The 27,204-nt window shown below is 40.8% G+C and overlaps 2 protein-coding genes across 5 annotated transcripts in view; one reads left to right on the top strand and one right to left on the bottom strand.

The window, feature by feature from the left end:
* The window catches only part of SGCG (sarcoglycan gamma), a 105,127-nt gene extending 95,643 nt beyond the window's left edge, over window positions 1-9,484 (top strand). For all 3 annotated transcript variants that reach the window (XM_029936183.1, XM_029936185.1, XM_029936184.1), the window contains 2 exons: window positions 5,843-5,966; window positions 8,720-9,484. In XM_029936183.1, the coding sequence (XP_029792043.1) occupies window positions 5,843-5,966; window positions 8,720-8,893 (298 nt within the window). In that variant the 3' untranslated portion in view covers window positions 8,894-9,484. The remainder of the gene's footprint in view (window positions 1-5,842; window positions 5,967-8,719) is intronic.
* A 4,090-nt stretch (window positions 9,485-13,574) lies between these two features.
* Window positions 13,575-27,204, bottom strand: part of SACS (sacsin molecular chaperone) — a 37,479-nt gene continuing 23,849 nt past the window's right edge. For both annotated transcript variants that reach the window (XM_029936956.1, XM_029936957.1), the window contains one exon: window positions 13,575-26,473. In XM_029936956.1, the coding sequence (XP_029792816.1) occupies window positions 14,916-26,473 (11,558 nt within the window). In that variant the 3' untranslated portion in view covers window positions 13,575-14,915. The remainder of the gene's footprint in view (window positions 26,474-27,204) is intronic.

Raw genomic sequence — 27,204 nt, 5'->3', positions numbered from 1 at the left:
AGACTTACAAGTTTCATTCAATAACAGGGAAGAAAAAGGTGAGGTGGTCCACCTGGCTGGCTCAGTTAGTGAAGCATGCAACACTTGATCTTGGAAATTGAAGTTCCAGCCTTATATTGGGTGTAGATATTACTTAAAAAATAAATCTTAGAAGGAAGGAAGGAAGGAAGGAAGGGAAAGAGAGAGAAAAGAAAGGGAGGGAGGGAGGGAGGGAGGAAGGAAGGAAGGGAAAGAGAGAAAAGAAAGGGAGGGAGGGAGGGAGGAAGGAAGGAAGGAAGGAAGGAAGGAAGGAAGGAAGAGAGGAAGAAAAGTTTCATCCAATAACAGAATAGTGAAAATAAGCCCTTAAGAACTTGGGCATATTGGAAAACACTGCTTGGGCATTCCCTTATGAAGGGAATGATTTCTTTCAAAAACATGTTTGTTTTTCAGATTTAGGCCTTTGATCCAACCAGATTTATTTTTCCCATGGGGTATATCATTATGTTTCTGTTTCTCTAGGGGTTAAATTTTTGGATTTGAGACTTAACCCCCTCCAGTAAAGTTTCTAACTTTTAACAGGGGAATTTAACTATTCGTATTTTTTATCATCACTGGCATACTTGGCCTATTTCTGTGGTATTATGTTTTATTTACTGTGCTTGGTCATTTCAATTTTTCTTCTTTCGGACCTTTGGTTGGATTAAGAAGCTTTTCCTTAAGTCTCCCTGTGGTATTTCCCTCTAGTGGTCCTGTTTTTATTTTAATGACTACCCTTTGTATTTTACATGCTTGGAGATAAATGAATACTTTCTAATGAAGTTGAAGTCATTATCAATCTCTTCCCAAATTTAAAAAAAAAATTGAAGTTATTCTGATCTTGTTTCCACTTTGCTTTTACTCATCTCTCTGCTTTCTGTTTTTCAGGCAATACAGATTTAGCTTCACCCATATGCCATGTTTTTTCCAATGTCCACCAATGCTTCTTGCAAAATACGCTTTTCTTCTGGTGTTAGTTCCTATTAGTACTCTTAGACACAGTAAACTTTTCCCTCTGGCCCTGAAATGTCTAGTCTCTGCGTAGTGGAGTGCTGGCTAAGCTGGGATAGATTTCTAGACTGACAATAAATGCTCACCAGCATCGTTAAGACAGCCTTCATTACTCCGGGGTCTTTGGTAAGCAGTGCTCATTCTGAACATTTCTCATTAATCTCAGTGTTTTGCAGTTTTACCACCAAGTGTAGGGGTGCTGGGTGTGTCTGAATCCATACTAGGTTATTAGTGTGCCACTACAGTTTTGGGAACTCTTGTTATTGTGCAGTTCTGGAAAATGATTAGCCATGACCTCTTCACATCTGTTTCTTCTCATTCTCTAGAGCACAGACTTTCTTAACCTGTGGTTATGGATCCCCTGGGTGTCCAAGAATAGAAGTTAGTGGGCTAATGATTTTGAATGTGAAAAAGAAATCCTTCATTCTCACTGACCTCTAGCTGAAATTTCGATTCCTTCCAACTATAAATGAGAGGCAACAAACCATAGTAGTATTAGCCATTTCTTTGACTTTCATCTGTAGACACAAGAGATACTTCAATAACACATAAAGGTTGTAGCAAGTATTGCAGAATACACACTCGGCACCGCTTTGACCCAAATTGTTTAATACAATTACTAAACAAGCTCTAAATTGCTATATCACCCATTTAAAAATATTTTTTAAATTTTTTATGTTTATTTTTCTGAGAGACAGAGCGTGAGCAGGAGAGGATCAGAGGGAGAGGCACAGACTCCAAACCAGGCTCCAGGCTCTGAGCTATTAGTAGCACAGAGTCCAAAGAAGGGCTTGAACTCACAAACTGTGAGATCATGACCTGAGCTGAAGTCGGATGCTTAACTGACTGAGCCACCCAGGCGCCCCTAAAGATATTTTTACGTTTGTATTTAAAAGTCATTAATTTCCTTTGAAATTCTATGTGCTTTATTTTAGGCACTGAAAAACATTAAACTTGTGTTTGTCAGATTTTACATTTCTTGTTTTTCCACTGAATTATCAGAGCCACATTATAATGTCCTATTCTCTTTTCAGATGTGGCATGTCTACTGTTTAGGCTACCAGAGACTTTAATTTTCATATTTCATGAAATTTCTACGTACTTGGTTTTCATTTTTTTCTTTTATTAATTTTATGTGTGAGAGAGAGAGGCAGAGAGAGTGACAGAGAGAATCCCAAGCAGGTTCTGCGCTGTGAGCGCAGAGCCCAACTGGGGGCTTGATCTCATGAATTGTGACATCATAACCTGAGCGAAAACTAAGAGTCCTATGCCCAACCAACTGAGCCACCCAGGCGCACCTACTTATCCAGTTTTTAAGTCTGTCTTTTTCCATTCTGGTCCTATTCTGCGAGTGTTCGTTTATCTCTTTGAGGCTCTAAACTCAGTAATGTGTTAGTCCTTTTCTGACTGATCTATTAGCTCTGGTTCCTCCTCTTCTCTCTAGAGAATCTCTAGATTCTCCCATGTGTTTTGAAAATTCTGGGCCTTCAGGCCCTTTGGCTCTCCTGGGAGAAGTGGTCATGGAAACTCTTGAATTTGCCTTTCCTGTCTGTTTCACTTTCACTTCTGCCCGGGCCCTGCAGGGGGCACTGTTCCCAAGCCAGTGTTCAGGAGTAGTTCTCTGGGCGGGCTTCTGGAAAGCCTGTGTGCATAGGGTTCTACACTAAAGCATGATTTAAGACTCTGCTCTCATCCCCGAATGAGCAGTCTGCTCTAGGGTTGTTATCATGCTGTGTTTCAACTCCCGTCTGTGTGTGCAGAGCCCATTTCCAAACACCTCTCCCCTGCCCCCCTCCCCGCTCCCGTAGTTGGCCACAATGCCTTCCCTGTAGAGATTTAAAATTCCAGTCCACATGGCATTTGTCTGCCCAGTACTCCAAGGGCTCCAGCATTTCAGCCCCCACTCATCACTCTGGCTGGGAGTTTCTTCTGTTTCTGGCACACTGAAATGCCCTTTGTTGTTTTTTATGCTTAGTATGTGTTTTAATGTGGTTTTTGTTTTCATTGTATTTTATCCAGCATTTATATGTAACCGGGGACTGAGAGGAGAGCTGTGTAGCGCCTATCTGTCCTGCCCAGACGTAGTAGATTTGTTTGTCAAACAAAACTGGAATCTTGTCATTCCTCGGCTTATATCCTTTAATCTGCGTGAATGTTAGGTTCCTAAAGGCAGGAAGCTTGTCTCTCTTGTTACTGGTTTTCTACAAACCTAGAAGAGTATATAATAGGGACTTAATAGATAAGGTTTAAGTGAATTAAATACATTATTCCCCACCACGTTTCGGTTAAAGACCAACACAGGGAACAGGGTCTGTGGTCAGCCTGGCCTGGCTTGGACACAGCCTCGTCCTTGCGTGATTTGGCCAATGCTGCCCCAAGGTCAGCTCTTCTTGTCAGTTCGTATTTATGCTCCCTGCTCTCTCATCCTATTTACCAAATCAGGGCTGGATGTCAGCCTGAAAGAGCTTGAAATCAAAATGCTAGCCATAAATTTCAGTCACTTTTCCCCTTTGTTTGAATGCTACTAACATGATAGGAGCAATAAATATAATCCTACATGGTTGACTAGTTATATTCCCTAAACTCTAAAATGAATACAGGCAAAGGATTGGGGAGTTACTGAATTCTGTTTATCTTTACTTAAAAAGGAACACAGCTCAAAACGCCCCTGCTTTAACATTCACAGTATCTTAATTAACTGTGTTTTTATAACTTGAATTGTGTGTGTGCACTCATGTGTTTATGTGTTTATATACACACACAGCTTATTTATTTAGTTGGTATATTTCTGGAGCAGTGTTCAAAACTTTGTGTTCCTCCTGTAAGTTCCTCATGAGTAAATGTATTTTTTAAATATTTATTTGATAGAGAAAATGGGGGAGCAGCAGAGAGAGAGGAAGAGAGACAATCCCAAGCAGGCTCTGTGCTGTCAGTGCAAAGCCCAACATGGGGCTCGACCCCATGAACTATGAGATCATGACCTGAGCTGAAGTTAAGAGTCAGACACTCAACCACCCAAGCCACCCAGGCACCCCCAGCCGTGAGTCAATATTTATATATTCACATATTTGAAGAAAAGGTCAGCTATCTAACTGGCAAACTAAAATATAACAAAAGATAGAAGAGAAAAAGCATAAATTCATTTATATCTGACTATTGTTCAGTGTGTTCATGGAAATGTATACTTCAGAGCTTTCTAATCACAGCCTTTTTTGGTAAAATGTGTCCTTTACTTGTGCCGAACTGACATGTTTCATCTTCAAGGTTAGAAATGATGCAAAGGGGAAGAAATGTGCTATTCCAGAAGCACCATTTTATAACATGGTTAAAAACAAGTACTTGGTCCTACTCAAGTCATTTTGTGCATTAATGACTGATCTTTGAATTAGACTTGCCTTCACTAGGGTCTTCAAGATCACAGGTGTTTTGCCTGAAATGATCCAGACCTCTACACGTTGCTTACGTGTTTTCCTCCCTTCCTCATCCACTCTCCCTTTCTTTCCATCAATCCAGGCAGGAGAAAAATGTAGATAATTAGCAGATGGCAAAATGCAAAATGGGTAGGCAATCCACAGACCAAATCATCTGGATATATCTAAGTGTTACCCCTTAATCTAAGTTTAACATAATTTGACCAATAAATTTCATAAGTATCTCTTAAGTGTTTTCTTGTACTCAAAGTAAATGTAAATTTCAAAATGCGTAACATCAAATTTTTCATATTGAGATGTACATAAGAACAGAGACCCTACTGTCTCTCCCCTACTCATGCCTGCTCTAGTCTTACCCTGCTGTGGGTGGATTATAGGCCATTTTGTATCCTGTTCTACTTCTTACTGGTATTTAAACATTTCAATCAAATCCGACTTTCAGACTTTGAGGTTGGGTTGCCTTTGGTTGAGTTGGAATGGGTTACCTTGGGTTAAACCTTTCAGGTGATAATGTTGTGCCATCTGGTGGAAATTTAGTGTTTTTCAGGCCGAGGCAAATGGCATTTCTCTGATCCATGTATTCCTGACTCTTAGTCACAAGAAGATTCTGATAGATTTTATAAAAACAAAGTGAGCTGAGGCCAATGTCCATTCTATCAACTCTAGCTGTTCAGTATTTTCCCAAAAGAAATCTTTGCATTGGTAACCCTCCCAAGTTAAAAAAAAAAAAAAAAAAAAAGGCAAATAAAATCTCAAAGCTAAATTTACATTCTATGAACTGGTGGCAAATGAACATGTTTTTCTCCCTTAAATCTGCCTTTCCCAAACAAGTTTGTGTGTTCATTAAAAAGAAAGCTTCACAAAGTTTTCACAAACAGCATTCTCTTTTGGTGTAATATGCAGAGTGCAGGCATAAGCCTATCATCTGAAACTAAGGGTAAAACTGTCTAATGTTTTCTCTGTATTTAGAGGATACTAATTGCGTAGACTCTCACTGGTGGGAAGTTACTTTCTTTACTGGAACTAACACATAAGTTCCGGATTGTATTCAAGAACAACATGATGATACTATATAGTTTATTAATTGTCTTTTCCATGCAACACCATTCAGTGAGGGATTCCTGGGGAATTTATTAAAAAATTAATAAATTTTTTATTCTCAGTTGGTTAAGCATCGGACTTTGGCTCAGGTGGTGATCTCATGGTCCGTGAGTTTGAGCCCTATGTTGGGCTTTGTGCTGACAGCTCAGAGCCTGGAGCCTGCTTCAGATTCTGTGTCTCCCTCTCTCTCTCTGCCCCTTCTCTGCTCACTCTCTCTCTTCCTCAAAAAAAATTTTTAAAACATTAATACTTTTTTTGGTTATTTCTTTCCCTCATTTCAGATTAGAATCTCCCACACGGAGTCTAAGCATGGATGCCCCAAAAGGTGTTCATATTAAAGCTCATGCTGGGAAAATCGAGGCCCTTTCTCAAATGGATATCGTTTTGCAAAGTGGTGATGGAATGGTGAGTTCAGTGTATCAGCTTCTGTTCTATGTCCTGATGATCCTCACATCCATTAAGGTATTGTTAAATTTATGGTGGTTTGTAAAGACATTGAAAAGAAGGCAAAAGACAATATGGCATTGCAAAAAGGGCCAAGAAAGGTTAGAATTATTCTGTACTGGACCAAGACATCATTCTTTGCCTGGTATCTGTGCTCTCCAGTCTCTTGTTATTTTCATCTTGGAAAGAATAGTGCAGACGTTCAGAGCTGACAGAGAATATCAATTCTGCCATTTCCTACTGATCCAGCTTCTCAAAATGGCGGCCACTGGGAGTTCCTATAAATGACAGCCATCATCAGTTGCTGCCTAGAGCACTATGCTTTCTCACACCAAATTAAGTTTACGTGAAAGTTAAATATGAAAAACAAGAGCTTTGAAAATTAGCCACAATAAGGATGAAATCTGGAACTTCAAGTCCAGAAATAAAACATCACTGATACAAGCCAAAGTTCATAATGGGGTAGTTTAACGCATGCTACTCCATATTGATTGGCCTAGGACCAGATCAGTTCACAGGTTACCTGTTTCAGTTCAGGAACGTTAACAGGCTTCTCCAGACCTGGACCTATGTTCTCATTTGTCAACTAGGGAAAATAATATTTGCTTACCAATGTCACAGTGCTGTACAATACCAATGTGAGAATATGGGGGACATTTGAAAATTATATTAATTTAATATTAACAGGAAGGTACAGTTGAAGTGGCAGATGTAGACCATGAGAGGCAGCTCAGGTGTGTGGACAGGACCTGTCCAATGACAGCCTGCTAGGAGACTCGAAAAGTCACCTGGTGAAGCCCCTTTAAGTTGTAACTTAAAACGTTACGATGTCAGGAGCAGATAAATGCAAAAATGGAAGCAAAGGATTCTGGACTACATCATAATGTCACTACATACTTAAAAGGCTTGACCTTGAAAACTATATACTAATTTTAATTTTGAAATAATACCACTTATTTCCATCAATGTAGTGTCATGTTTATAGTAGCATGGCGCCCAACTCATAATTAAAGTTGATATTCCTTATCCCAGGGAGCTAGTTCAAAGGGAGGAGATGTCTGGCCTCCCTCAAGATATATTCCCATAAAGACAAAGGAAGATGAGCAAGGAACTGGTATGGAAATGACCAGTGACTAGAGTTTGCTAAAAGAGCAGGAAAAAAATAACTAGGGAAAAAAAAAAACCCACCACCAATTAGCCACAAGAAAAGAGAGCAGAAAAGCCAACAAGGAGAAGCAAAAGCACATTAGGTAAAATCAGGTACCTACAGAACCCAAAGCACTGGACAATAGCGTTACAAGACACGTTTCATTTCTTTTACTCTGACATTGTCCCAGACCACACGGTAAAGCTTTGCCTCTAATACTGTTTTACCCACTGCTTCACATGGAAGTGCTCAGCTTCCCGAGAGAGGGTACAGACTGCAGGCAACAGCCGGCCACCCAGGTGGCTCAGTGAAGCATCCAACTTTTGGTTTCAGTTCAGGTCATGATCTCACGGTCATGAGTTTGAGCCCCACATCAGGCTCTGCACTTTCAATGAAGAGCCTGCTTGGGATTCTCTTTTTTCCTCCCTTTCCGCCCCTCCCACCCTCTCTCTCTCTCAATAAATAAATAAAATTTTTAAAAAGTTAAAAAAATAAGATTGGCATTCATGGATGAGAGTATGTAAATAAAGGAAGAGTCCAACTTTGTTTGCAAGGAAGAACATTATACCCACTCATGAGATACTTTAATTCCACCAAGTGAGTGCCCTGGAATGGGTAAGATTGGACTACTCAGTGTGAGGGCTCTTCTTTCCTTCGTTACCAGATTTTTCTCAATAATGGCCATTTGTTTACATTTCAGTTTAACTAAACTAGAATAGGAGCAAAAACCCTAATAGCTTTTAATTCACTTTTAGTTGGCGTTAATCTGTGTGTCTGTAGCTTCCCCACATCTACATGAAGGCAGTAGAGTTTCAAAGGATAGTTTAGAATCTAGGGAAATGGTTGGTGGCTAATAGTGTCTTCTAGGAAAACAAAATCAGCAGAAATCGCAACATTCACAGGTAAAAATTGTGAAGGGGACACCTGGGTGATTTAGTCGGTGATAGCATCTGACTTCAGCTCAAGTCATGATCTCATGGCTCGTGAGTTCGGGCCCCACATCAGGCTCTGTGCTGACAGCTCAGAGCCTGGAGCCTACTTCTGATTCTGTGTTTTCCTCTCTCTTCCTCTCTCTGCCCCTCCCCTGCTCATGCTCTGTCTGTCTGTCTCTCTCTCTCTGTCTGTCTCTCCCTCTCTCTCTCAAAAATAAGTAAAACACTAAAAAAAAATCTTTTTAGTTGTCAAGATAAATTTATTTCTGTGGTAAAGAAGGTGATTTGGCATAAAGTCAAAATAGATCACAAGATAAATATGCATTGGCAAAACAGTCTTTTTCAGATAATTCTAAAAGATTGAGGAGTAGTGCCTCATAAATATTCCTAGCTCAACTAGCACAATGGGTTAAAAAAAAAAGACTTCCCTCCGATTTGGAGGAGGAATTATTAAGCCCCTGCCTGAATGTAAAATAGAAATATGCTTTAAAAGAATCTGATTATAATATGACTTAAGTCAGGTGCCCTGCTTCGTTTTTCAATGCAGAGAAGAAACGAATCTGGAGATCTGAGTTTCACACTATTGTGCTCATCCCACTGGACCACTTCACTTCATCTCGTTTTTGCCCAAACAGGTTGTGCTTGATGCTGAAACCGTGTGTTTACCCAAGTTGGTTCAGGGGACTCGGGGCTCTCCCGGCAGCTCTCAAGAACTCTATGAAATTTGCGTGTGTCCAGATGGGAAGCTCTACCTGTCCGTGGCCGGCATGGGTACCACGTGCCACGAAAACAGCCACGTCTGTCTCTAAACCACCTGCGTCTTCTACAGAACACCTGCATCACGTCAGTGAGCTTACCGTACCAACCTCAAGCCTTCACACTAAGTGACTTGACATTCTATAAAACCAAGATGGTGGATGGGAAGTTGGAGGACAGAAAAGTGTGCCAATGAACGTGTTGTGATGAAACTATACGGTCTCAGAATGGTCTGTTCTTCTTAGACACAGAAGTCTAGCCAGAGCAAAACAAGAAATGTTTATTCCACTACATTTATGTTCCATCAGAACCCTTGTGACTTTTCTTTCTTGTAGATAATCTACAATGAAATACTGAATTGCTGTTAATTTATGCTGTTTAGTGGTGAATATCTAATTCCCCATGGAGGCAGCATTGGTCTACATGCCCCCAGAAGTCAATGTGGTGTTCCCATGACATCACTCAAACCCACACTCTTAAGGCAAAGTGTATCAGGTCTCACAAGAAAATCTTCAGGTTTTGAGGGGACTTAGGTCGATCTGATTTTCAACATGTAGTCAAAGGAATAAACTACACAAAATTAATCATGTTTTCTTTATATCTATAGTCAATAAGCAATAAAAATCAGCCTACATTTTCACAAACTTCAGTCTGTCTTCCTTTAATCCACACGTCGACATTCTGAGGTAGGTATCATTTCCCCCCGAGTTACTGGTGATTAAAGAAAGGTTCAGATAGGACAAGTCAGAAGGTCATACAGTAGCTAGTAAAATTAAACTGAAATGTGACCCTACCTGTGAACAGTTGTTCTTACTCTCAAAAACTCTGGCATATTGTCTCATTCCATCCAAATTCCAGCCTACCTGATAATTGTGTAAATGGGATAATACCCATTTGACACGTGAAGTCCGAAGCATCAAAGAACTAGGGGGTGGCGGGACTCATCACTGCCCAGTGGTGTATTTACCTCTTACACAGTAGTGACGGACTGGCTGTTACTTCACAGAATCAGACTCTCTTCAGTTTTGAAGATACGTTTAATATCAAACAGGACATGCTGAGCCTACGAAAACAGGCTAGCTTTGTGTGCGTCACTCACTTGTTAAATGCCAGTCACAGAGTGGTGGGTTTTTGGTCTTTGTAGGTTTTTGTATTGCTTTGTGTTTTACCAGTTGTTAGAATCTCCAAGTTGCACCAGATGTGGTAGGACCACATTTATAGGACTTGTCACTATAAACACAAGTTCAGATTCATTTTCTGCGGTCTCAGAACTGAAAGCAGAAAAGTGAACCCGGTTTCTAATGTTTTAACAAGGTATTCATCTAGCAGTGTAGCCCACTTCTGACAGATCCTAGATTTTCAAACTGGTATGTGCATAAAAACATGACATTACAGAGTAAACATTAGGCGTGTCCTGGGCAGGTAAGAGCAAACTTGACTAGGGGTGCCTGGGTAGCTCTGTCGGTTGAGCATCCAACTCTTGCTTTTGGCTTAGGTCATGATCCCAAGGTCATGGGATTCAGCCCCAAGTCAGGCTTCACACTGAATGTGGATTCTGTCTCTCTCTCTCTCTCCCTCTGACCCTCTCCTCACTCTTTCCTCTCTCCTTCTGCCTGTCCCCCATTTGCTTGCTCTCTCTCTCAAATTTAAAAACAAAAAAAGCAAACTCAACTCTAAAGTTTCATAGGGGGTGGGTGGTTTTAGATTATAAATTGGTGTTCACCTTTTCCATTAAGTCCTGATTTTTTAAGTTAATATCTGCTTTCTTGCTACAACATTCCTCCTGTCATAGTAAATAGCGTTGCTTATTTTGTTTCGTCATATATACTCTCTTGCTCCACGTTTGTGCAAAACATGTCTTCAAGCTCGGTTGACACAGGTCAAGAAAAACAAGGAGAAAATAGGGGGGGAGGTAGAACCCTTTCAATAAAAGACATAGACTTTTTTTTTCTACTCCTTTGCTATTTGGAATCATCATGAAAGAAATTGTAATGGACAGATAGCTGCATTCTCCATAGTGATAAGGAATTTATCCTTGTTTAGAATCCAAACGTTTTACATAGGCTGTATTCTAAACTATTACATAAACTCATCTTTTTGAAGACATTGTGTTCATGACGATGAACCTGCCTCATGAACATACCTGATGAGCTCTGTACACTGATACTCCTACATACCACATGGCTTTGGCCACTGAGTGTTGCTATTTGAGTGGCCTCAAAAATAGCCCTTCTTTTTCAATTTCCAAACCAGCTAAGTAGACACAAGTCAGAAAAGTGAAGATCAAAATGTTAACTTTAATAGTAAAAATAAGTCTGATTTGCAGCAAAATGGACTCACTAAGACTGGACAGCTACATATCATAGGAGGGAAGCTCTCCAGCCCCGGCAGGACTGGGGGCAGGACTCTGGCAGCTCACCATGCAGAGGGCAGACCGAGGCACCTGTTTCTCAATGTAACCAAGTTCAAAGAGGAAGGGGCCAGCTACACATGCACGGGTCTTTCCCCCTGATCCACCCACCAGGTTCATCTCCACAGCTTTGGGGGTCAGCGGAGAGCAGAGCTGTTCCGAAAGGCAGAGCCAGCCCCTCACGTGAAGGCTGGTGTGCTTTATATAGTTTTTTTGCCCCTTCCTTCCCTGATTTCAAACACCACGTCTCCTTCAGTTTGCCGTTTGCCCTGTCTTAAATTCCACTTCAGACTTGCTATGGTTTCAAAACCACATAAATGCTTGTTATCAGGTGTGAGCCTGCAGGTAGAATAGGTGGATCTAAAGGCACCACTAAGTAAAGATCCATTTTTAACTGTAGAGAAGGTGAAACTTCAATTTTGTCTTCTTAGATCCCAGCTTTGTGATAATGCTTATTTTTAAATAAAATCTAAGTCTGGCTTTAACATATAAGTAGACTAGCTTCCTAACCGCAAGCAGATCATTCTCACTGGTCTCTACCAGGATGGAACATGCATTTTCACGCCTCGGACACCTACCCTAATGCCTGCAAATAGTGCTTAGGGGGTGTTTCTGAATGAATGAATGAATGAATGAATGACACTACTTTCAGCTGTATCTGCTCAAACAAGACAATGGAAAAAACCTTTGGAAGCCGAAGGGTGAGAGGTCTGGCCTGGGTGGGTTGGGGGTGGCAGCGGCTGCCTGCCAGTGGCATCCACATGCCCTCGGGCTTCCTCGCTCGCCAGCCCCCACGATCATGGTCACTTCCTGGAAAGCGCTTTATGTGTCCGTATCTGTGTACCTCCTACCAGTCCTGTTTCTCTGGTAGAAGCCTGTCTAATGCATGACTGATGGGAACTTTCTCGAATTGCTCTTCTCTCCCAGCACTACGAATGTTATCCTTGAGCTCGGCAGAACATTGGAAGTTTGGAAGAGGTCAACTGGCACTAACGGAAGAGAATCCCACATCAAAGCCATGCGCCCCTCTTTATTAAAACTATTTGCACCTTTTGCCAGCATCATTCTTGGGATCTCGGCATTCCCCCCACTCTCCCAGCTGCCTTGGAAACTAACTGGACTGAGTTACCAGAGGAAGCTGTGAACGGCTCAGCCAGCCGGCAGGGGGTGCTTTCACCCCTCACTCATCCAGCAGCACCCAACATGCCCGTCTCCTTCCTGGACCGCAACTGCTGCACACACAGGCTGAGTGGCCGGTTTCCTTTTAGTAAGAAAAGGCAAAATAGGGGGAAAGCATAAAATAATAAAATACAAAAATTAGTTCACATCAAAAATTCCCTAACCCTCAATTTCAAAGTCCAAGAAGCTCCAAAAATCCAAACACTTTCCAAATATGTCTGCTGCAAACCACTGGTGGCAAGACCTGACCTAAATGAAGGCGAGGTGATTTATCACGTCTGTGTATTCAAGTTAGTGTGAGTGTCCGTAGGCTTTACCGCAGAAATGATAATGTGTTTGATTCAAGAGTGCTACCCAACCCCAATGGGAATGCCTGTAAAAACGTTCTAAAATCCAAATTCTGAAATAGATCTGGATCCAAGGGTTTTGTATAAGGGATTACGGATGTATATATTTTTCTTAAGCATAGAAAAAAACCCCAACAAAACCCCAACTACCTCAACTAGCACAATGGCCAGACAAGGTTTTCTATGTAAATTTTAATATCAAAAAAAGTAAAATATGTTCCTGATTCTAAATCTGAGTTTCAACAGAGCAAGTTCTTCTCAAAACAGTCCAGACGGCTAGCGATCCAGAATTTGCTAAACCCCACAACAGAAAACTCTTAGCCCTGGCCTACCTGGCTTTGAAAACCTGTGCCTCAGGTATAATGCTGAAAATCTTCTGTCAGGGCTCAAGTGTACATTAGCCCCAGACATGTGGCCCTCTGCTGGGTCAAGGTGAATGTCAGTTCAGCCTCTACCTATGGAAGAACCTTATTTACTGTATCCACGTAGACAGTATATCCATGTATATCCAAATATACATATGTATACAAATATATACACCCCTACCATCTGAATCAGCTAATCTTCTTCCCTAAAAAGGAAAAGCAAACTCTTAATGAAACCAATGAGCATGTAATAAAACCCAATGTACAAGTACTTTATATTCAATCATAAAAAAGAGCCTACTAAAATTCCAATATAAAATGTAATTTTAAAAATCCATCCTAAATATTTCCAGTAAACACACATAGATGCACATATCAAAACTTTAGAGAGGAAGATACTAAGTTTGATGTTCAGGGAATACCAGTTACAATAATTTCTTATGTACATTTGCTTTATTAAAAGTATGGCACTTAATATAATAGCAGAAATAATGACATAGCTTCACATCCAGAAGCGTTACAATAATGGAGGCACACACATTCCTTATTACCAATAAAAGTAAAAAAGTTTTAATATGTTCCATAAGCCCTTAATTGCAGAAAATATTATATTTAGCGTCATTTACAGCCGGCACACTTATATGTACTAATTGTCATCACCTCTCTTTTACATTCTGCCAAAGGAATATGCCAAAGTAAATACAGTAGAGGACACTCAAGCATGAGAAAAATCCAATGTCAGTTCCGAATCATTCATGGGGAAAACACAGTAAACTGTTAGGAAGTACTGGATACTGTCACAATGATTTTACTTTTCTCTAATGTCTTCCAAAGTAAAACCCAAGGAACTCCACTAAGTGCCATGTGGAAAGAAAAGCTTTGTTTTAACCACAGCACCTTTAGACAACAAAAGATTGCATCATGTTCTGTCACGCTCTATAAATTATGATACCTGTGGAAAATATGTACAAACAGAAAGCGAATGTTCTAACAGTTGGGAAGTGTCGTTTCGGTGAGCAGTCTTTGGACGCAATATTAACACCTGGTGATAGAGCTGCCACCGTTCCGAGTTTTCCTTAACGGCTTTTTCATGAAATAGAAAGCCTGTAAACATAAGGTGTAAAAAAAAAAAAAAAACCACTTAAAAGACGTAAAGTGTACTCCACGCACCCTAGGAAGTACTCTCTGCATCCTCTTAATCAAGTAATATTCAGGATTAAAATACTGTACCACTTTTTAAATGTACTGAGTATTTAAGATGTAAAATTGCAACAAATTCATAATCAGAGCCAGCTGATAATAATGCATCCAAAAGAGGATCCAATTAAAGAAACAATCACTCCAAAGACTTGATTCCCCTTATTTGCTGAAACCAACGAGATGTCCAGGGTTTACCGCCTTCAAAACACCACGTTAAAGACATAAAAGTTAACTCCATCCTGACCACGGACATACACAGACTCTCATCAGACAAGCGCTAAGCTTTGGTTACATAAAGTGCGGTTCAATATTGTGCCCTCCTAGCCTTTCAAATACGTCTATCGATTCTGCAGCTCACCATCTTCACAATGATTTTCTTTTAAAGTCGGTTACAGTCCTCTGTTGATATGCATGTTAACGGCAACTCCAAAGTTCTTCCCAAACAATCTGCAATGTGCTTTACAATTCTTAACTTACTAACGGACAATAAAGCCTAAGGACGTACAGCATTCACACTTGTGCTTCGACACAGTCAAGGTCTGGCTCTGCTTTTTTTTTTTTTCTCTGAATACCTTCACACTTTCTGTTGTATAAAATTTTCAAGTTTTATGATGATACAGGCAGTACATTCCATCACCCTCATAGCAACCTCAGAAGTGAACCTGTCATTTGGGATCTGTGGGAAAGGAAGCAGATCAGGGTACCTTGTTTTTAAACTGTCCACACCATAGGCCTCCAGTGTGTGGACATCATTTGTCAGTCCTTCAAGCTGCTGACTGTATTCCTCTATTTTCTGTGCAAGTGCGGTGGGCTTTACGTCTTTATCGGATTTCCCTCTCACAGCATAGTCAGCGGCGATCAAAGCTAACTTGGTAGAGAGGTGACATTTAAAGCACACCCATTCATTAGCGTTTTTATGGAGGTCGTTCCTGGCAGCCGAAAAATTTGCTCTGGCCTGTCTTAACCATCTACGTGCTTCAACGGGATTGCCAACTGACTTGAAAGTGGGAGGAACAAAGAACCTTTGAGAGTAAGTCTGTCCAGCTGAAGGTGTGCTTTTTTCTTTATTTTGCTGTTGCCTTTCAGATTTATGGCTCGTTGCCTCTTGATTCCACGAAGTATAAAATCTCTGAAACGAGTACTTGTCCGACTGAAATCGGGATGCTGAGGTTGAAAATGTTCGCCTTGAGGCTCTGTCTGCATTTTGGTCTAGAAAAGCCTGCTTCTCTAGTCTGTTGATTTCGTTCTGCAAATGCTTAAAAACTTCATTAGCAATGTCATGGTTCTCTGGATTTTTGTCAGGGTGCCACTTCAAATACAACCGCCTAATAATCTTTTTCCTTTCTGATTCTGGAAGCTTCCACGCTTGCTCCACCACGGATGTCACTTCTTTTAAAATTTCTGGCAAAGAATTCACCTTGAGTTTTTTGGGGGACTGATGCTTTGAGGATGAGGTCTTCTGGCTTTCTCTGCCCGAGAAAAGAGGAGGAATGCTTCGCAGACCAGGGGCTAGGAATTCGGTAGGGCTGGTCGGTGTAGAAGGGGCACTGTCTCTGCTTTGAGAGCTTTCCTCGGGCCTTGAAAACTTATAGAGATCGAGAGAGCTAACTATTTTATATTCGCTGTAACCAATATCAATCTGATATATCTTTCCCAGAAAACTAGAATTATCAGCATCTTCTCTCTCAACTTCTTGTACGATAATTGCGTACGTGTACGTTGGCTGGTATGATCCATAGATATCACCACCTTCAGCATCCACAAGGTACCCAACATACTCTCCCGGGTAAAAAACATTCATGGGATCCATAAGCAGAGTATAATGGATTTCAGCAGGTATTGGAGTGCCAGGCATTGGAAGTTCAAGTTTTGATGGTTCTGAAGAGTCATATTTTACCCCTAAACTGTCAAGTTTCTCACTGATCCTGTAAATATCATTGCATCCTAGCATAGCAATTAAATACGAAGTATCAGAGATCAGGTTGTCTGTCGCGGACTTCAGCGTCATTGCCAATGCTAACAGGAAATTAATGTCCTTGCTGTCTGAATGCTGTATGTATAGCAGAATGACTGCGTTGCCAAATCTCTTCAAAAAAGCAAAAGTTTCACTCCTGCTGTGGGGTATAGGGTTAAAACCTTTAACCCTTAGTGTGGTTTGAAGCTTTTCAAAACAGGACACTTTCAATCCTTCTCTTAGGGCTTTGCAAAGTCTTATGGCTTTTTCTTCATTGGCCAGGAAAGCATTATCATTTTCATGCTTCATAATTCTAATTAGTCCTGTGATGAACTGTTCCGAAGACAAGAGCAGCTGCAACCTGCCCTGAAGAGAACACAATGCTCCAAACTGACAAACTTTGGGAGTCTCTTCATCTAGCTGTTCTTCAAGTATACTGCTCAGTAAACGAGGTCTAAGTTTTTGAGGAAAGAGCATTATCAATTTAGTATGGAAGCCATGGTCCTTCCCTAAGTAGCACTGGCTAAGGTCAACCAACATCTGCACGCCGATATTCCCCTGGATTCTACTTTTGTAATGTGGAGCGTCATCGAACACTAAGATGCTCGACTTCACCAGTCTGCCATCCTGGCTTGGAAGGTAAAGCGCAAGGTCTCGTACATTCTCGAGATCACTCCTCACCTTGACCGAATCATTTTGCAGACTCTTGAACAAGCCGGAAACTACTCTCTTAACTGTGCGCATTTCATTAGGATCCAACTGTTTTCCTTCAGAATTTTTGAAAATGCGGCTCAACACTTCAACATATTGCTTGGTTGAAATAATATCTTCAGTACCCAGGTGTTTGAACAACTGGTGAAATGTGCCAAGTTCTAATGGTAGCTTGTACAAGTAAGGTTTAAAATCAGATTCATATTCTAGATTTATCACTACTTCCTCAGGCTTCAGGAGTTTCCAACCATCTTCCACCATCACAAAAGCAACACCCCGCAGCTGAAACCGAAACTCCCTTTTCTCTGCACTGAGAAATTCATATATGCTCCTTAAGACCTTTGCTCTAGTTTTTACCATCTCTTCATCCAAAGTTGTTATGTTGCATATGTTTCTGCAGTTATTAATGACCTTATCAAGAGGAGGATCCAGGTTAACATTAAGCATACTTAAAACCTGTTCGAGCTGTTCTTGTGGACCAAGGTCACTGCCTTCTTGTTCTCTGATACTCAAGGGAGTGGCCTTCTCTGGAAGGATAGGGCAGGAGGTCCATAAGAGCTGGAGCACATCACACTGCTTGAATTTAGGGTTTACTTGTGCTCCATTGAACTTTATGAGAGGGAGTGTTCCATTGACCTCTTGATACTGAGGATGAAATCTAATGAACTCCGCAGGTGCCCGTTCGGGACACAGGAATGGTATTAGAGACAGTTCTTTCAGAAAATTGCCAGATAACAGATCCATTCGTTCTTGGAATATGTGATGAAGAAGGATATCCACTGTATTTTGCAGGGTTTCCTTAGACCAGTTTTCTGTATTGGCTCTCACACTGATTTCCTTAGCAAACTGCAGCAACTGTTGCTGAGAAAGTATATACTTTAGCCCAATGTTTCTCAAGAATTCTACCCAGGAGGTCATAAACGTGGCTTGATTTTTGGGCTTTATAAGCTGTTCCAACTTTTTGAAGAAGTCCTTAGGAATAAACAATTTTTCAGGAAGCATAACTTCAAAAACTCGCACCGTTCTATCATAGAAATGTTTTGCTTGCTTTAGTCGACTGTTAGCATCGTGGATTACCAATAAGCTTTCCAGTTTTTCAAAAAGTTGTTCCTTGATCTCTGACAGTTCCTCAATACTTGATAGCCTATTCTTAAGATATATCAAGTGCTCCAATTTTGCATCATATGAGAGATTTTCAATTTTTGGTAAGAGGTGTTTCAAATATACTTCGAGATCATCCACAGGTACACAGCCAAGCACCTCATAGAGTTCTTTTAAGTGTATTTTTTCTTCAAGAAATGCAGATGACGATGATTGTGTCCATTTGTCCACTTCAGCTGAAGGAATACTTTTGGTGAGTACGTAGCATGTTCCAAATTTTGCGATGCTCATGTAGCGACCACTGATGGATTTGTAGCATGGAAGTGACTTTAAAATTTTTATGTCATCTTGGGACATCAAATGACTGAGATTGCAGTTGAAATACATCAAAAGTGCTTCAAAGTCATTTTCTATTAATTTTTCAGTTCTAAAGGTTGACGTTTGAACCATATAATGTAGGGCCTTTAAAATGCTTGCAGGGCTCTCGATGTTTGCAGTTTGACAGGACAACAGAGGAACGAATGCACTGTCCTTGGAGCAGATTTTGTTCAAAGCAAGCTGAATACAGCCAGCTTTCATGAGAGCATGAAAAACTTTATCACTCTGGGCATTTGGGAAAACTGCAATGTGCATGAGACTCAGAGGAAGCAGAACGTCACCTTCAGGAACCACAAGCTGGTTGGCTGAAACAGTGAACTTCGTTCCCGGAAGCAAAGCCCAGTCCTTCAGGGTGTCGACAACAACATCAAACGTTGGTTGTGTTTCCTCTTGATCTTCCTTCACATTGACAGATTCGCTGATAAAATGCCATGCATTCTTAAGCCAAGACTCACTCGCAAAATTGTCTTTCCACTTTGTACAGTTTTTGGTCTTATATTCACGAGGCAACACAGAAGATAACAAATCAGCAAAGCTGGAGATATCAAACACTTTTGCAACCTTACAGTTCAATAAAATGGTACTGTATTTCAAATATAATGTATTCATGAACAAGTCTTTGCGAGATGGAATCAACTCATGGTACGTTGTTAGAAACTTGGGTCGTTTGGCATCAAAAGTTTGCAAAACACTGTCCAGCGTAATGAGAAGGGGTAGTCCCTCTACTTCAATCTCATTTTCTTCTGCATCCTTGAAACAATAATCCACTAAAAGCTTCAAACTATGAAAAAGCTTTAGGTTAGTCTGTTGGAGACGACAAGGCAGTTTCCCAATATGGCAGTTGGTGTCAGGAGAAGAAAACGTCATTAAAAAAGATCTAACATCAGCGGGGGTGACGTAACTCACAGGAATATCTGCATCTATAAGACAGTGGTATAGGTTGGCAGTTTCATCACAGTTATAAACCAAATTGAAACCAATTTCTAAAAGTAGGTGTTTCAGTCTATAGACATTCTCTGCCACTGTCTTGCGGGTTGTGATGTTATAATCTGCATTCTTCAGGTGTTGCAATTCATCCTGCAGTAAGTTGTCAAAAAAAGGTCTGGTTTTATTTGAAGTAGACATATTAATCCAAGTAATTATAACTGCAGAGTGCAAATCCGAGCCATCGATATTGGGAGCCCGTACAACAGGTAAAAGGCGTTTCATGTCTTCATGAATGCAACTGTAAAGTGCTTTCACTAGACAATATAAATCTGGTTGTAGGTCAAGCCTGTTAACTGGGAAAAATGATAAAAACTTCTTTAAAGTATCCTTCACCACATGAATTGGTGTGTTCTGCAAAACCGATAGTGTTGGGTCAGAACCAGGGAAATAGCGCTTTTTTAGCTGGATTAGTAATTCAACATATGCAGGAGCTATTAATGCTGTCATTAAACTGTTATTCCAATCACTACGAACACCAACTCCATTATCGTCCCGCCACAGGTTTCTCCTGGCTGAGTCCAGAGCAAAATGGCCGTTCACATGAAATGGCAATCCCGTCTCTAAAGAGAGGGGCAAGAAACAGAAGGCCCTGTGGGGTTTTTTATAGTTGTGAGTAATGCAGGCAGCTACTCCGCCACGTGGAAACAGAGTGATATCTTGGTTCTTGTGAGCCGATATAACACTCTTAGACACTTTTTCCATACTTGAAAAACCTGATCGATTACAAATTAGCCATGTGGTAAGATTTCCTTCGGAGTCTTCAGTATCCATAGTATAGGTTATCTGTTGAACTGGTATGTCTTTGAGCTGTCTCTTTTTAGTAACACTATCAATTACAGATGCATGAAATTGTTTCCTTTTCAGTCTGTCCCCATCTGTGATTTTGCCCTTTACAGAATACAGCACATTCAGGGCTCCCGTACCTTTATCTATTTCACAAATAGAAATCTTTTCCATGTGATTAAGAAACATTAAAAGTTCAGCCCCATCTGACCGCAATTTGTCCAAAAGATTCTGGACCATTCTGTCTGATGATGGCACTGAAGAAATTTCTGAAACTTTTGCCATTTCTGCATTACGAAGAGGAAATCTAAACATTGTACAATTATCCAATTTAAAGTGAGTTCCCAAATAAAGATCTAGGACATCTGAGAACTGTGTCCTAAAATCTGCATCCAAATCTCTAAACATGCGTCCAGGACTAACGGATGTGGCTCCTGGTGCGTATCTGGCATGAGGATCAAAGATACACAGGATGTCATTGCCAGAAATAAAAGAAGGGCAGTCAGTGATGTGATACACAGAATTGAATCCTATTCCATACTGTCCAGTTTTACAGGGATTTCCTTCTTTGGTGCCTTTCCCAAGGTTCTGAATTCCTCTGACATCATCTTCTGTGAAAGGTTGGTTGTTGTACACACAAAGTGCTGGGCCCTGCAGGGGGGCCCACTTATCATCAAATATTCTATCAACTGGATGCTGTCTAGGATCAAACACAAAACAGATTTCTGTGGCCTTTGCATCATCAGCATTCTGAAGAAGTTCTTTCAACATTTCCTTTTCGGAAGGGTAGGCATTAAGGATGCTCTTAATTCTGCTGGTCAGCTTTTCTTTCTGCCCAAATTCCGTGCCAAGTGTTGTGAAACAGATATTGGATGCATACCGCTCCAAGGCTTTATGTCGCTTTGGGACGGCTCCTAGTTTTACAGCTACTTCCCTGGGTATATCGGCATGACAGTATTTCACAGTGGTGTCCTTTACTTTTATCCAGGGACAATCATTGTAGCATAAAGATTTGGCAGGGAGAAGCTTGAGATTGGTATCTGGCAGTAATATTTTGCCATAATTCTTCTCACAAAATTCTTGTTTCTTTTCTCGAATGAGACTCCATATTCCTTCGCTAATTATTCGCCGGCAAAGCTGAAAATTCTCTTCTGTTATTTGCTTTGTCCCTTTCTCTTGATCAATAGATTCCAAAACAAGGGCAAAGTCCTCAACAGTAAATGACTGCCTAACACCCACACTTTCAAAAAGCTCACGGAAATTATTTTTGTATTTATTAGGCAGCTGAAAAAGGTATGGTGCTGCCTCAAAATTCAAGTGAAAGGACACTTTTTCTGAGTCAACATATGCATTCTCAACTAGAATGAAGCTAAAGGTCTTTAACTTTTCAATAATTGATATCTTCGTGATTTCATTTTGCATCATTGCATCATGCAGGTATTTGTAGCAAGCATTGGTGATGTTCTCCTGGTACAATGTTATCCCGTCATCAACTGACTTTGCAACTTCTTTCAACTGGTTCACAACCAGATCAACTGTTGGCTTCCTCAGTAATCCCAAAAACTCCTTAACAGCCAATGACACTGAACCACAACCTCTGAAGGAATGCGAGTTTTCATTCAGAATTGGCTGCAAGAGGCAAACGATGTCTTGATGCTCAGCCGTATAAAGGTCAGTTGCTGCAAACATGGTTTCCGGCTTAAAACTATTACCTTTCCAGTGCAAAGAAAATCCTGCGGGCTTCGTCAGAAATGGAAGGAAGGGGATTGTTTGATATTTTGCAGCAAAATCCTTTGCCCTAGGATCCCTTATTTTTAGCTTTTCATCAATGAGACTTAACAGGATGCTACTTCTCAGACAAGCAGAGGCATGGTCACTTTTATTAATTTCAGCCACAGACTGTGCACGTTCCAGCATGTCATCCCATAAGATGTCATCTTTGGCCATACCTAGCTGAACCAGCTTAATCAGAATGATAGGATTAAGGTAATCCTGAGTGGAGCCATAAGGAAACCGTCCATCTTTAGTATCAAATAACTTTGCAACACGTCCTTCAGGGTGGATTAACCTTGAGGGTAAAACTAGGGGATGCCCCTCCAAAGAGCAAGGAATACATGGAGTTACACGAAGAATTCCTGAGAACTCATCGATTTTTTCATTTAGAACAAAATTCATTAAAGGATCTCTGAGTTCTGCTTCAATTTCTTGAATATTTGGGAAAAACACTTCAGAAAAAAACTGCTTCTCTGAAAATGTATTTTCAAGCAGTATCTGTTTGCAGCCAGCTTCTTCAAATCCCGCTTTTACTGAAGAAGGGAGTTCAACGGCACACAGGTTTTTTGAGCCAGTCTTCTTGAGGTATTTCAAAAATATCTTGAAGGCTGCTGGACCAACATCTTTTCTTTTAAGTATAGAGTCATCCAGAAATCGCACGTTCTTCATGGAGACCCATGTAGATCCATCAGAGAAGACTTTGGTCAATTCTTTCCCTTTTCCATGAGCTATGTCTTCATAAAATCCTTGGCAAATTACAGAAAAATCATCATGAACTAATTCAGGATCAGGCCACACTGAGTAGTAAGTATAATCCATTAGCTCCCCGTTAACAGCCAGGTCACGTAGGACACTGAGCGCCTCCAAGTAAGCTTTCACAATAACATGCCTCATGAAGGTGGTATTCCATCGTCCTTTTGTGTCTGTCTTCCAAATTTCTTTTCTGTTTGAGGTAACAGCAAAACACCCATTGATGTGAACTGGCAATCCTGTTTTTATCCGTAGGGGTAAATAACAAAACACTTCTCCCACATGTGGTTTCACAGCCCACTTCTGGTCCTGGATTTCCGACAGCAGAACCCCCACGGCCCCACAGGGAACCAACCCTAGTCTTCGTCCACTTTCATTCAGGGAAAACTTCAGAGCCTCTCCTGTGTCCATGCAGGTACATATCAGCCATGTGGTACACTCTACTGTTTTTTGGGGCAACTCATCTGATGGCTTTTTTGATTGGCCAGACTTCGCCATTTCAAAGAGAGCAGTCAGGTCATCATCTGGACCTCTAAAAAGTGGGGACTGTAAATCAGCAATCCTTCTGAACACGTGGTGAAATTCTTCCACTGTGATCTGAAGAATGCAAGACGACTTTGGTGCATCAGCGGGAAGCTTTTTATTACTGCCACTGCAAGTCTTCATGAGCTTCGCGGCTTCTTTTAAAACGCTTAGGACAGGTGCATTCACTGCTTTGGAAGAGCAGGGGCTTTTTTTAATTATTACTGTATCTTGTGCTAAGCTGGGATTGGTTTCCTCGATTTTCAAGTACTTCAAATACATCGAGTTCACACTCTGAGTGAAAATTATAAGCCTGTGACCACAGAGACTAAATTCATCCACAAGAGCGTAAATGTCTGCTGTGTTATAGCAGGTATTACTAACTTCACTCACTTTCGCTTCCTGTTGAGTTCTAAAGGACAGTCGGAAAAGAGTTCCACTGTAGCTGTAAGGGGCTTCTACAGTCAGAGGCAACTGACAGCCAAATACATCTATAAATGGTTTGAACTGATTAGGAAATTTCCTAAGTCTTTTCTGTTGTTTACTCCAATTAATTTTAATCCCAGGATTAGATTTGTCTTTAATGTGTTTACTGATATGGTTTATGTTTGGATCGAACATTATCATGAATTCTCGACTCATAATGATGGGAATGTCAGTGATGTGGTACACAGAATTAAATCCAAGACCAAATTTTCCAACTTTGTCAACTTCTTCCCTCTTTAAAGATTCTCCTAACCTTGTTATATTCACAAAATCTGAATCTGAGAATTGAGAATTATTGAATGACCAGAGAGCAGGTCCATGGCAAGCCGCCATCCCCGGGTCTAGCAGATTCTCTCGAATGTCCATATTTCTTCGCATATCAATCATGAAACTGCATTCTGTTGCATTTGCATCATCAGCATTTTGAAGTAGTTCTTTAAAAATATCTGACACAGAAGGGTATTCCTCCAGAATATTTTTAATTCTTACGGTAAGTGGCTCCCTCTGACCTGACTGCTCAAATCCCATGTTTTCCGGATTGATCAGTCTTGTGCTAAGGCATGGAACTTTCAGCCATTCTGCAGTTTTCATGGGTATATCCTCATGCACCAGAATGATTGGTTCCACCGAATCTTCCAGTAAGTCATTGAGGTCATCAACTTTGATGTCACAGTAACAGCATTCATGAATTGGCTTCATGATAAGTTTAGAAGGATTTTTGCTATGATGTATAGGAACTGGTGTGTTGGGACTTGCTGGAATCTGATTGCTATAAAGCCACCTGATGATATTCAACATAAGATGAAGATTTTGTTTGCTTTCTTGATCACTGAGGTCTTGGTCACTTTTGAGATATACCTTCTGAATGACCATGGAAATATGATCTGACGTCAACTCCTCTATCGAACCACAGACCTTAAACAGTTGGTGGAATTTTGCCATGGTTTTCGGCACACTGTGCAAATAAGGCTGGAGATCAAGATCATGGAATGGTTTTATCACAGCTTGGGCGAGGGGACAAAATTTTTTGCCAGTCCAAACCCATGGAAATTTTAAAGCTCTGAAAGCATCCTTCCCTTCATTTAAGTGATCGTGCATGAAACCATAAATTTCAAGCAAAATGTGCTGGAACTGGTAGTAGTCTTCATCACTAAAGGTTTTTGAAGAATACCAATCAACAACAATTTTAAAGTGTTTCAAAACTGCACTGATGCTAGGTTTTGTGAAGATGCCCAAAGCCTTTTCCAAGTTAACATGGACACTCTCGACAAGAGGAAGCGACGAGCCAACCAGAATTGCATGGGCGACATCACACATATCTGGTGGGGCACAAAGGTCACAGACATCTCCCTTCCAGACTAAAGAGCCTGGATAGTTTGGGGGCCTTTCCTTGCAAGCTGGAACCCATTTAATTTTCTTCAGGGTCATCTTTCCTTCAGACGACTGTAACAGTGTGTGATTCTTGTTTAAGACAAGTAAGAGGGTTCTGGCTTTCTTTAGAAGAACCTCCTCATTTGGACAAGAACTGGCTTGTAAGGCTTCAATTTTTTTGGCAACTTGCACAACATCAGCTTCTTTGAGGCTGGCTTCATTTTTTAAGCCAATCTGTCTTAAAGAGTGAAGAATATCTGGTGAGGTAAAAGCTGAAGGCGGGAAGCAAGTGTCCTCTTCACTAGCAAAGAGATCCTTTAGTACTTCGAGATCGGGATCAAAGAGCGCCCCGGCTGACACCATCTGTTCCGGTGAAATCTCAATGAATTTTAATGGCACTAACCAATCAAGCACATTTGGATTCTCATTTTTAAGAGAGGACAGATTCTCAAGGGTCCATAACATAAGGTGTGTTAACTCATCGTGTGAATAAAAGGCATTTTCAATATCTTTTAAAATGAGCTTTAAACAACTAGTGGTCTTTAACTTCTCTACTTTCAACATATTTGCCAGGCGGATAGTCGCTTCGTCACTACTGTCTATGACCGAAAGAGAGAGTCGCAGGTCTGGTGGAAGTTTGGCGGTGTGGTGCAAGACCTTACACCCTTTCAGTTTTGTGTAAGACGAGATTCCCTGACCAGATAAATGGTTAATCCGCTTGAATATGGGCAACTCCTGGATTATTCTTTTCTCTTTCTCATTGCTGTCAGTTAAACTCGCTAAAAACTTCCTCAGGGCATCTTTGTGGGTCGGAAGGAGCGAAGCTATCTGATTACACAATTTCTGCAGCGGCAACTTCTCCATTATCTGCAGAACAGCACTTGGTAGTGGCGAGTGAATGTATTTTTTAACAAGTGGATGCTGAATGGAGGCGTCTAGTTTTTTAAGGACAATCCCTCCGAGTTTTTGTACGACATCTGCCAAAAACTCAGGCAGCTGCGCTTCGGATGCGTCATCTAAAATGACGGATGATGGAATCCTGAGTCGAATGAGCTCTACACACACCTGACCTTCTTCTAGCGCAGTTCTAGGGATAAGGGGCAGTTCGTCAAATAAAGTCAGATCCTCTGAAAAATGGATATAGAGATTCTTCCAAACCATTTTAAGCCATGAAATAGATGGGTGATTTTTGTCTTCGTCAAAAGGATACCACTGAACGATCAACTCTCTGCCAGGCCAGAATGTGTTTGTTACTTCCTTGAGAAGCCGTGCAAATCGCTCTGGATTTAGAAGCTGCAGCTGGGTACATGGTCTTCCTGTAAATCACACACAGACACGTTATAAATACAAATTACTCTTAACTTATTTTGCTTTCTATTCTTGCAGATTACATGGTACTACGAAGCCATCTTTAGAAGGGTTAAGCACACCATAAAAGGCAAACATTCAGCATAACTGGGCTAAAACAGGTTTTACATAACAGACAGTCTACAGAGATGCTTGTATTTAGGGGAGAAGTAATTCTCTTTTAAATAAATATATAAAATGCATTTACATGCAGCTTTAAAATTATCCTATGTTCCACAAGTGAAATCAACATGGAAAATAATTTTCAGTGGTTATCTGTCCACAAATAAAAGCATCAAGGAAAATGTGGAGAAAGCATAAATAGGGACCATTCTGTTTAAGGGTAAATAAGTAAGTAAACACAATACAAATTTCCTTTCCTCGTGTCTCCAGGAGCTGCTCAGGACAGAGGGAGGGGCATGGGAGTGGAGTCCCAGTCTCAGGAGATCAGCAGTCTCTGAAGCTGAGGCAGTGAGGAGACTTCCAGAGTTTCCTTTCACGACTAACAAGATGCCTAAGGTAGGTGTCACTTAATCTTTTGAGGCCCTGAATTCTCTCATCTGGAAAAAGGATGGGGATGAGGTCCTACGTCCCCAGACTGCTCCATTTACATGCACAAGCATAGACCACATTCCCAACTTTCCCAAAGTAGCATCTACCTCGGGCTACTTCTTACTGATGAAGGTGTACTCTTCAGAGT

This window comes from Suricata suricatta, chromosome 4 (genome assembly GCF_006229205.1).
Source record: "Suricata suricatta isolate VVHF042 chromosome 4, meerkat_22Aug2017_6uvM2_HiC, whole genome shotgun sequence".
NCBI classification, from domain to species: domain Eukaryota; kingdom Metazoa; phylum Chordata; class Mammalia; order Carnivora; family Herpestidae; genus Suricata; species Suricata suricatta.
This window is presented reverse-complemented; position numbering and strand designations above follow the sequence as displayed.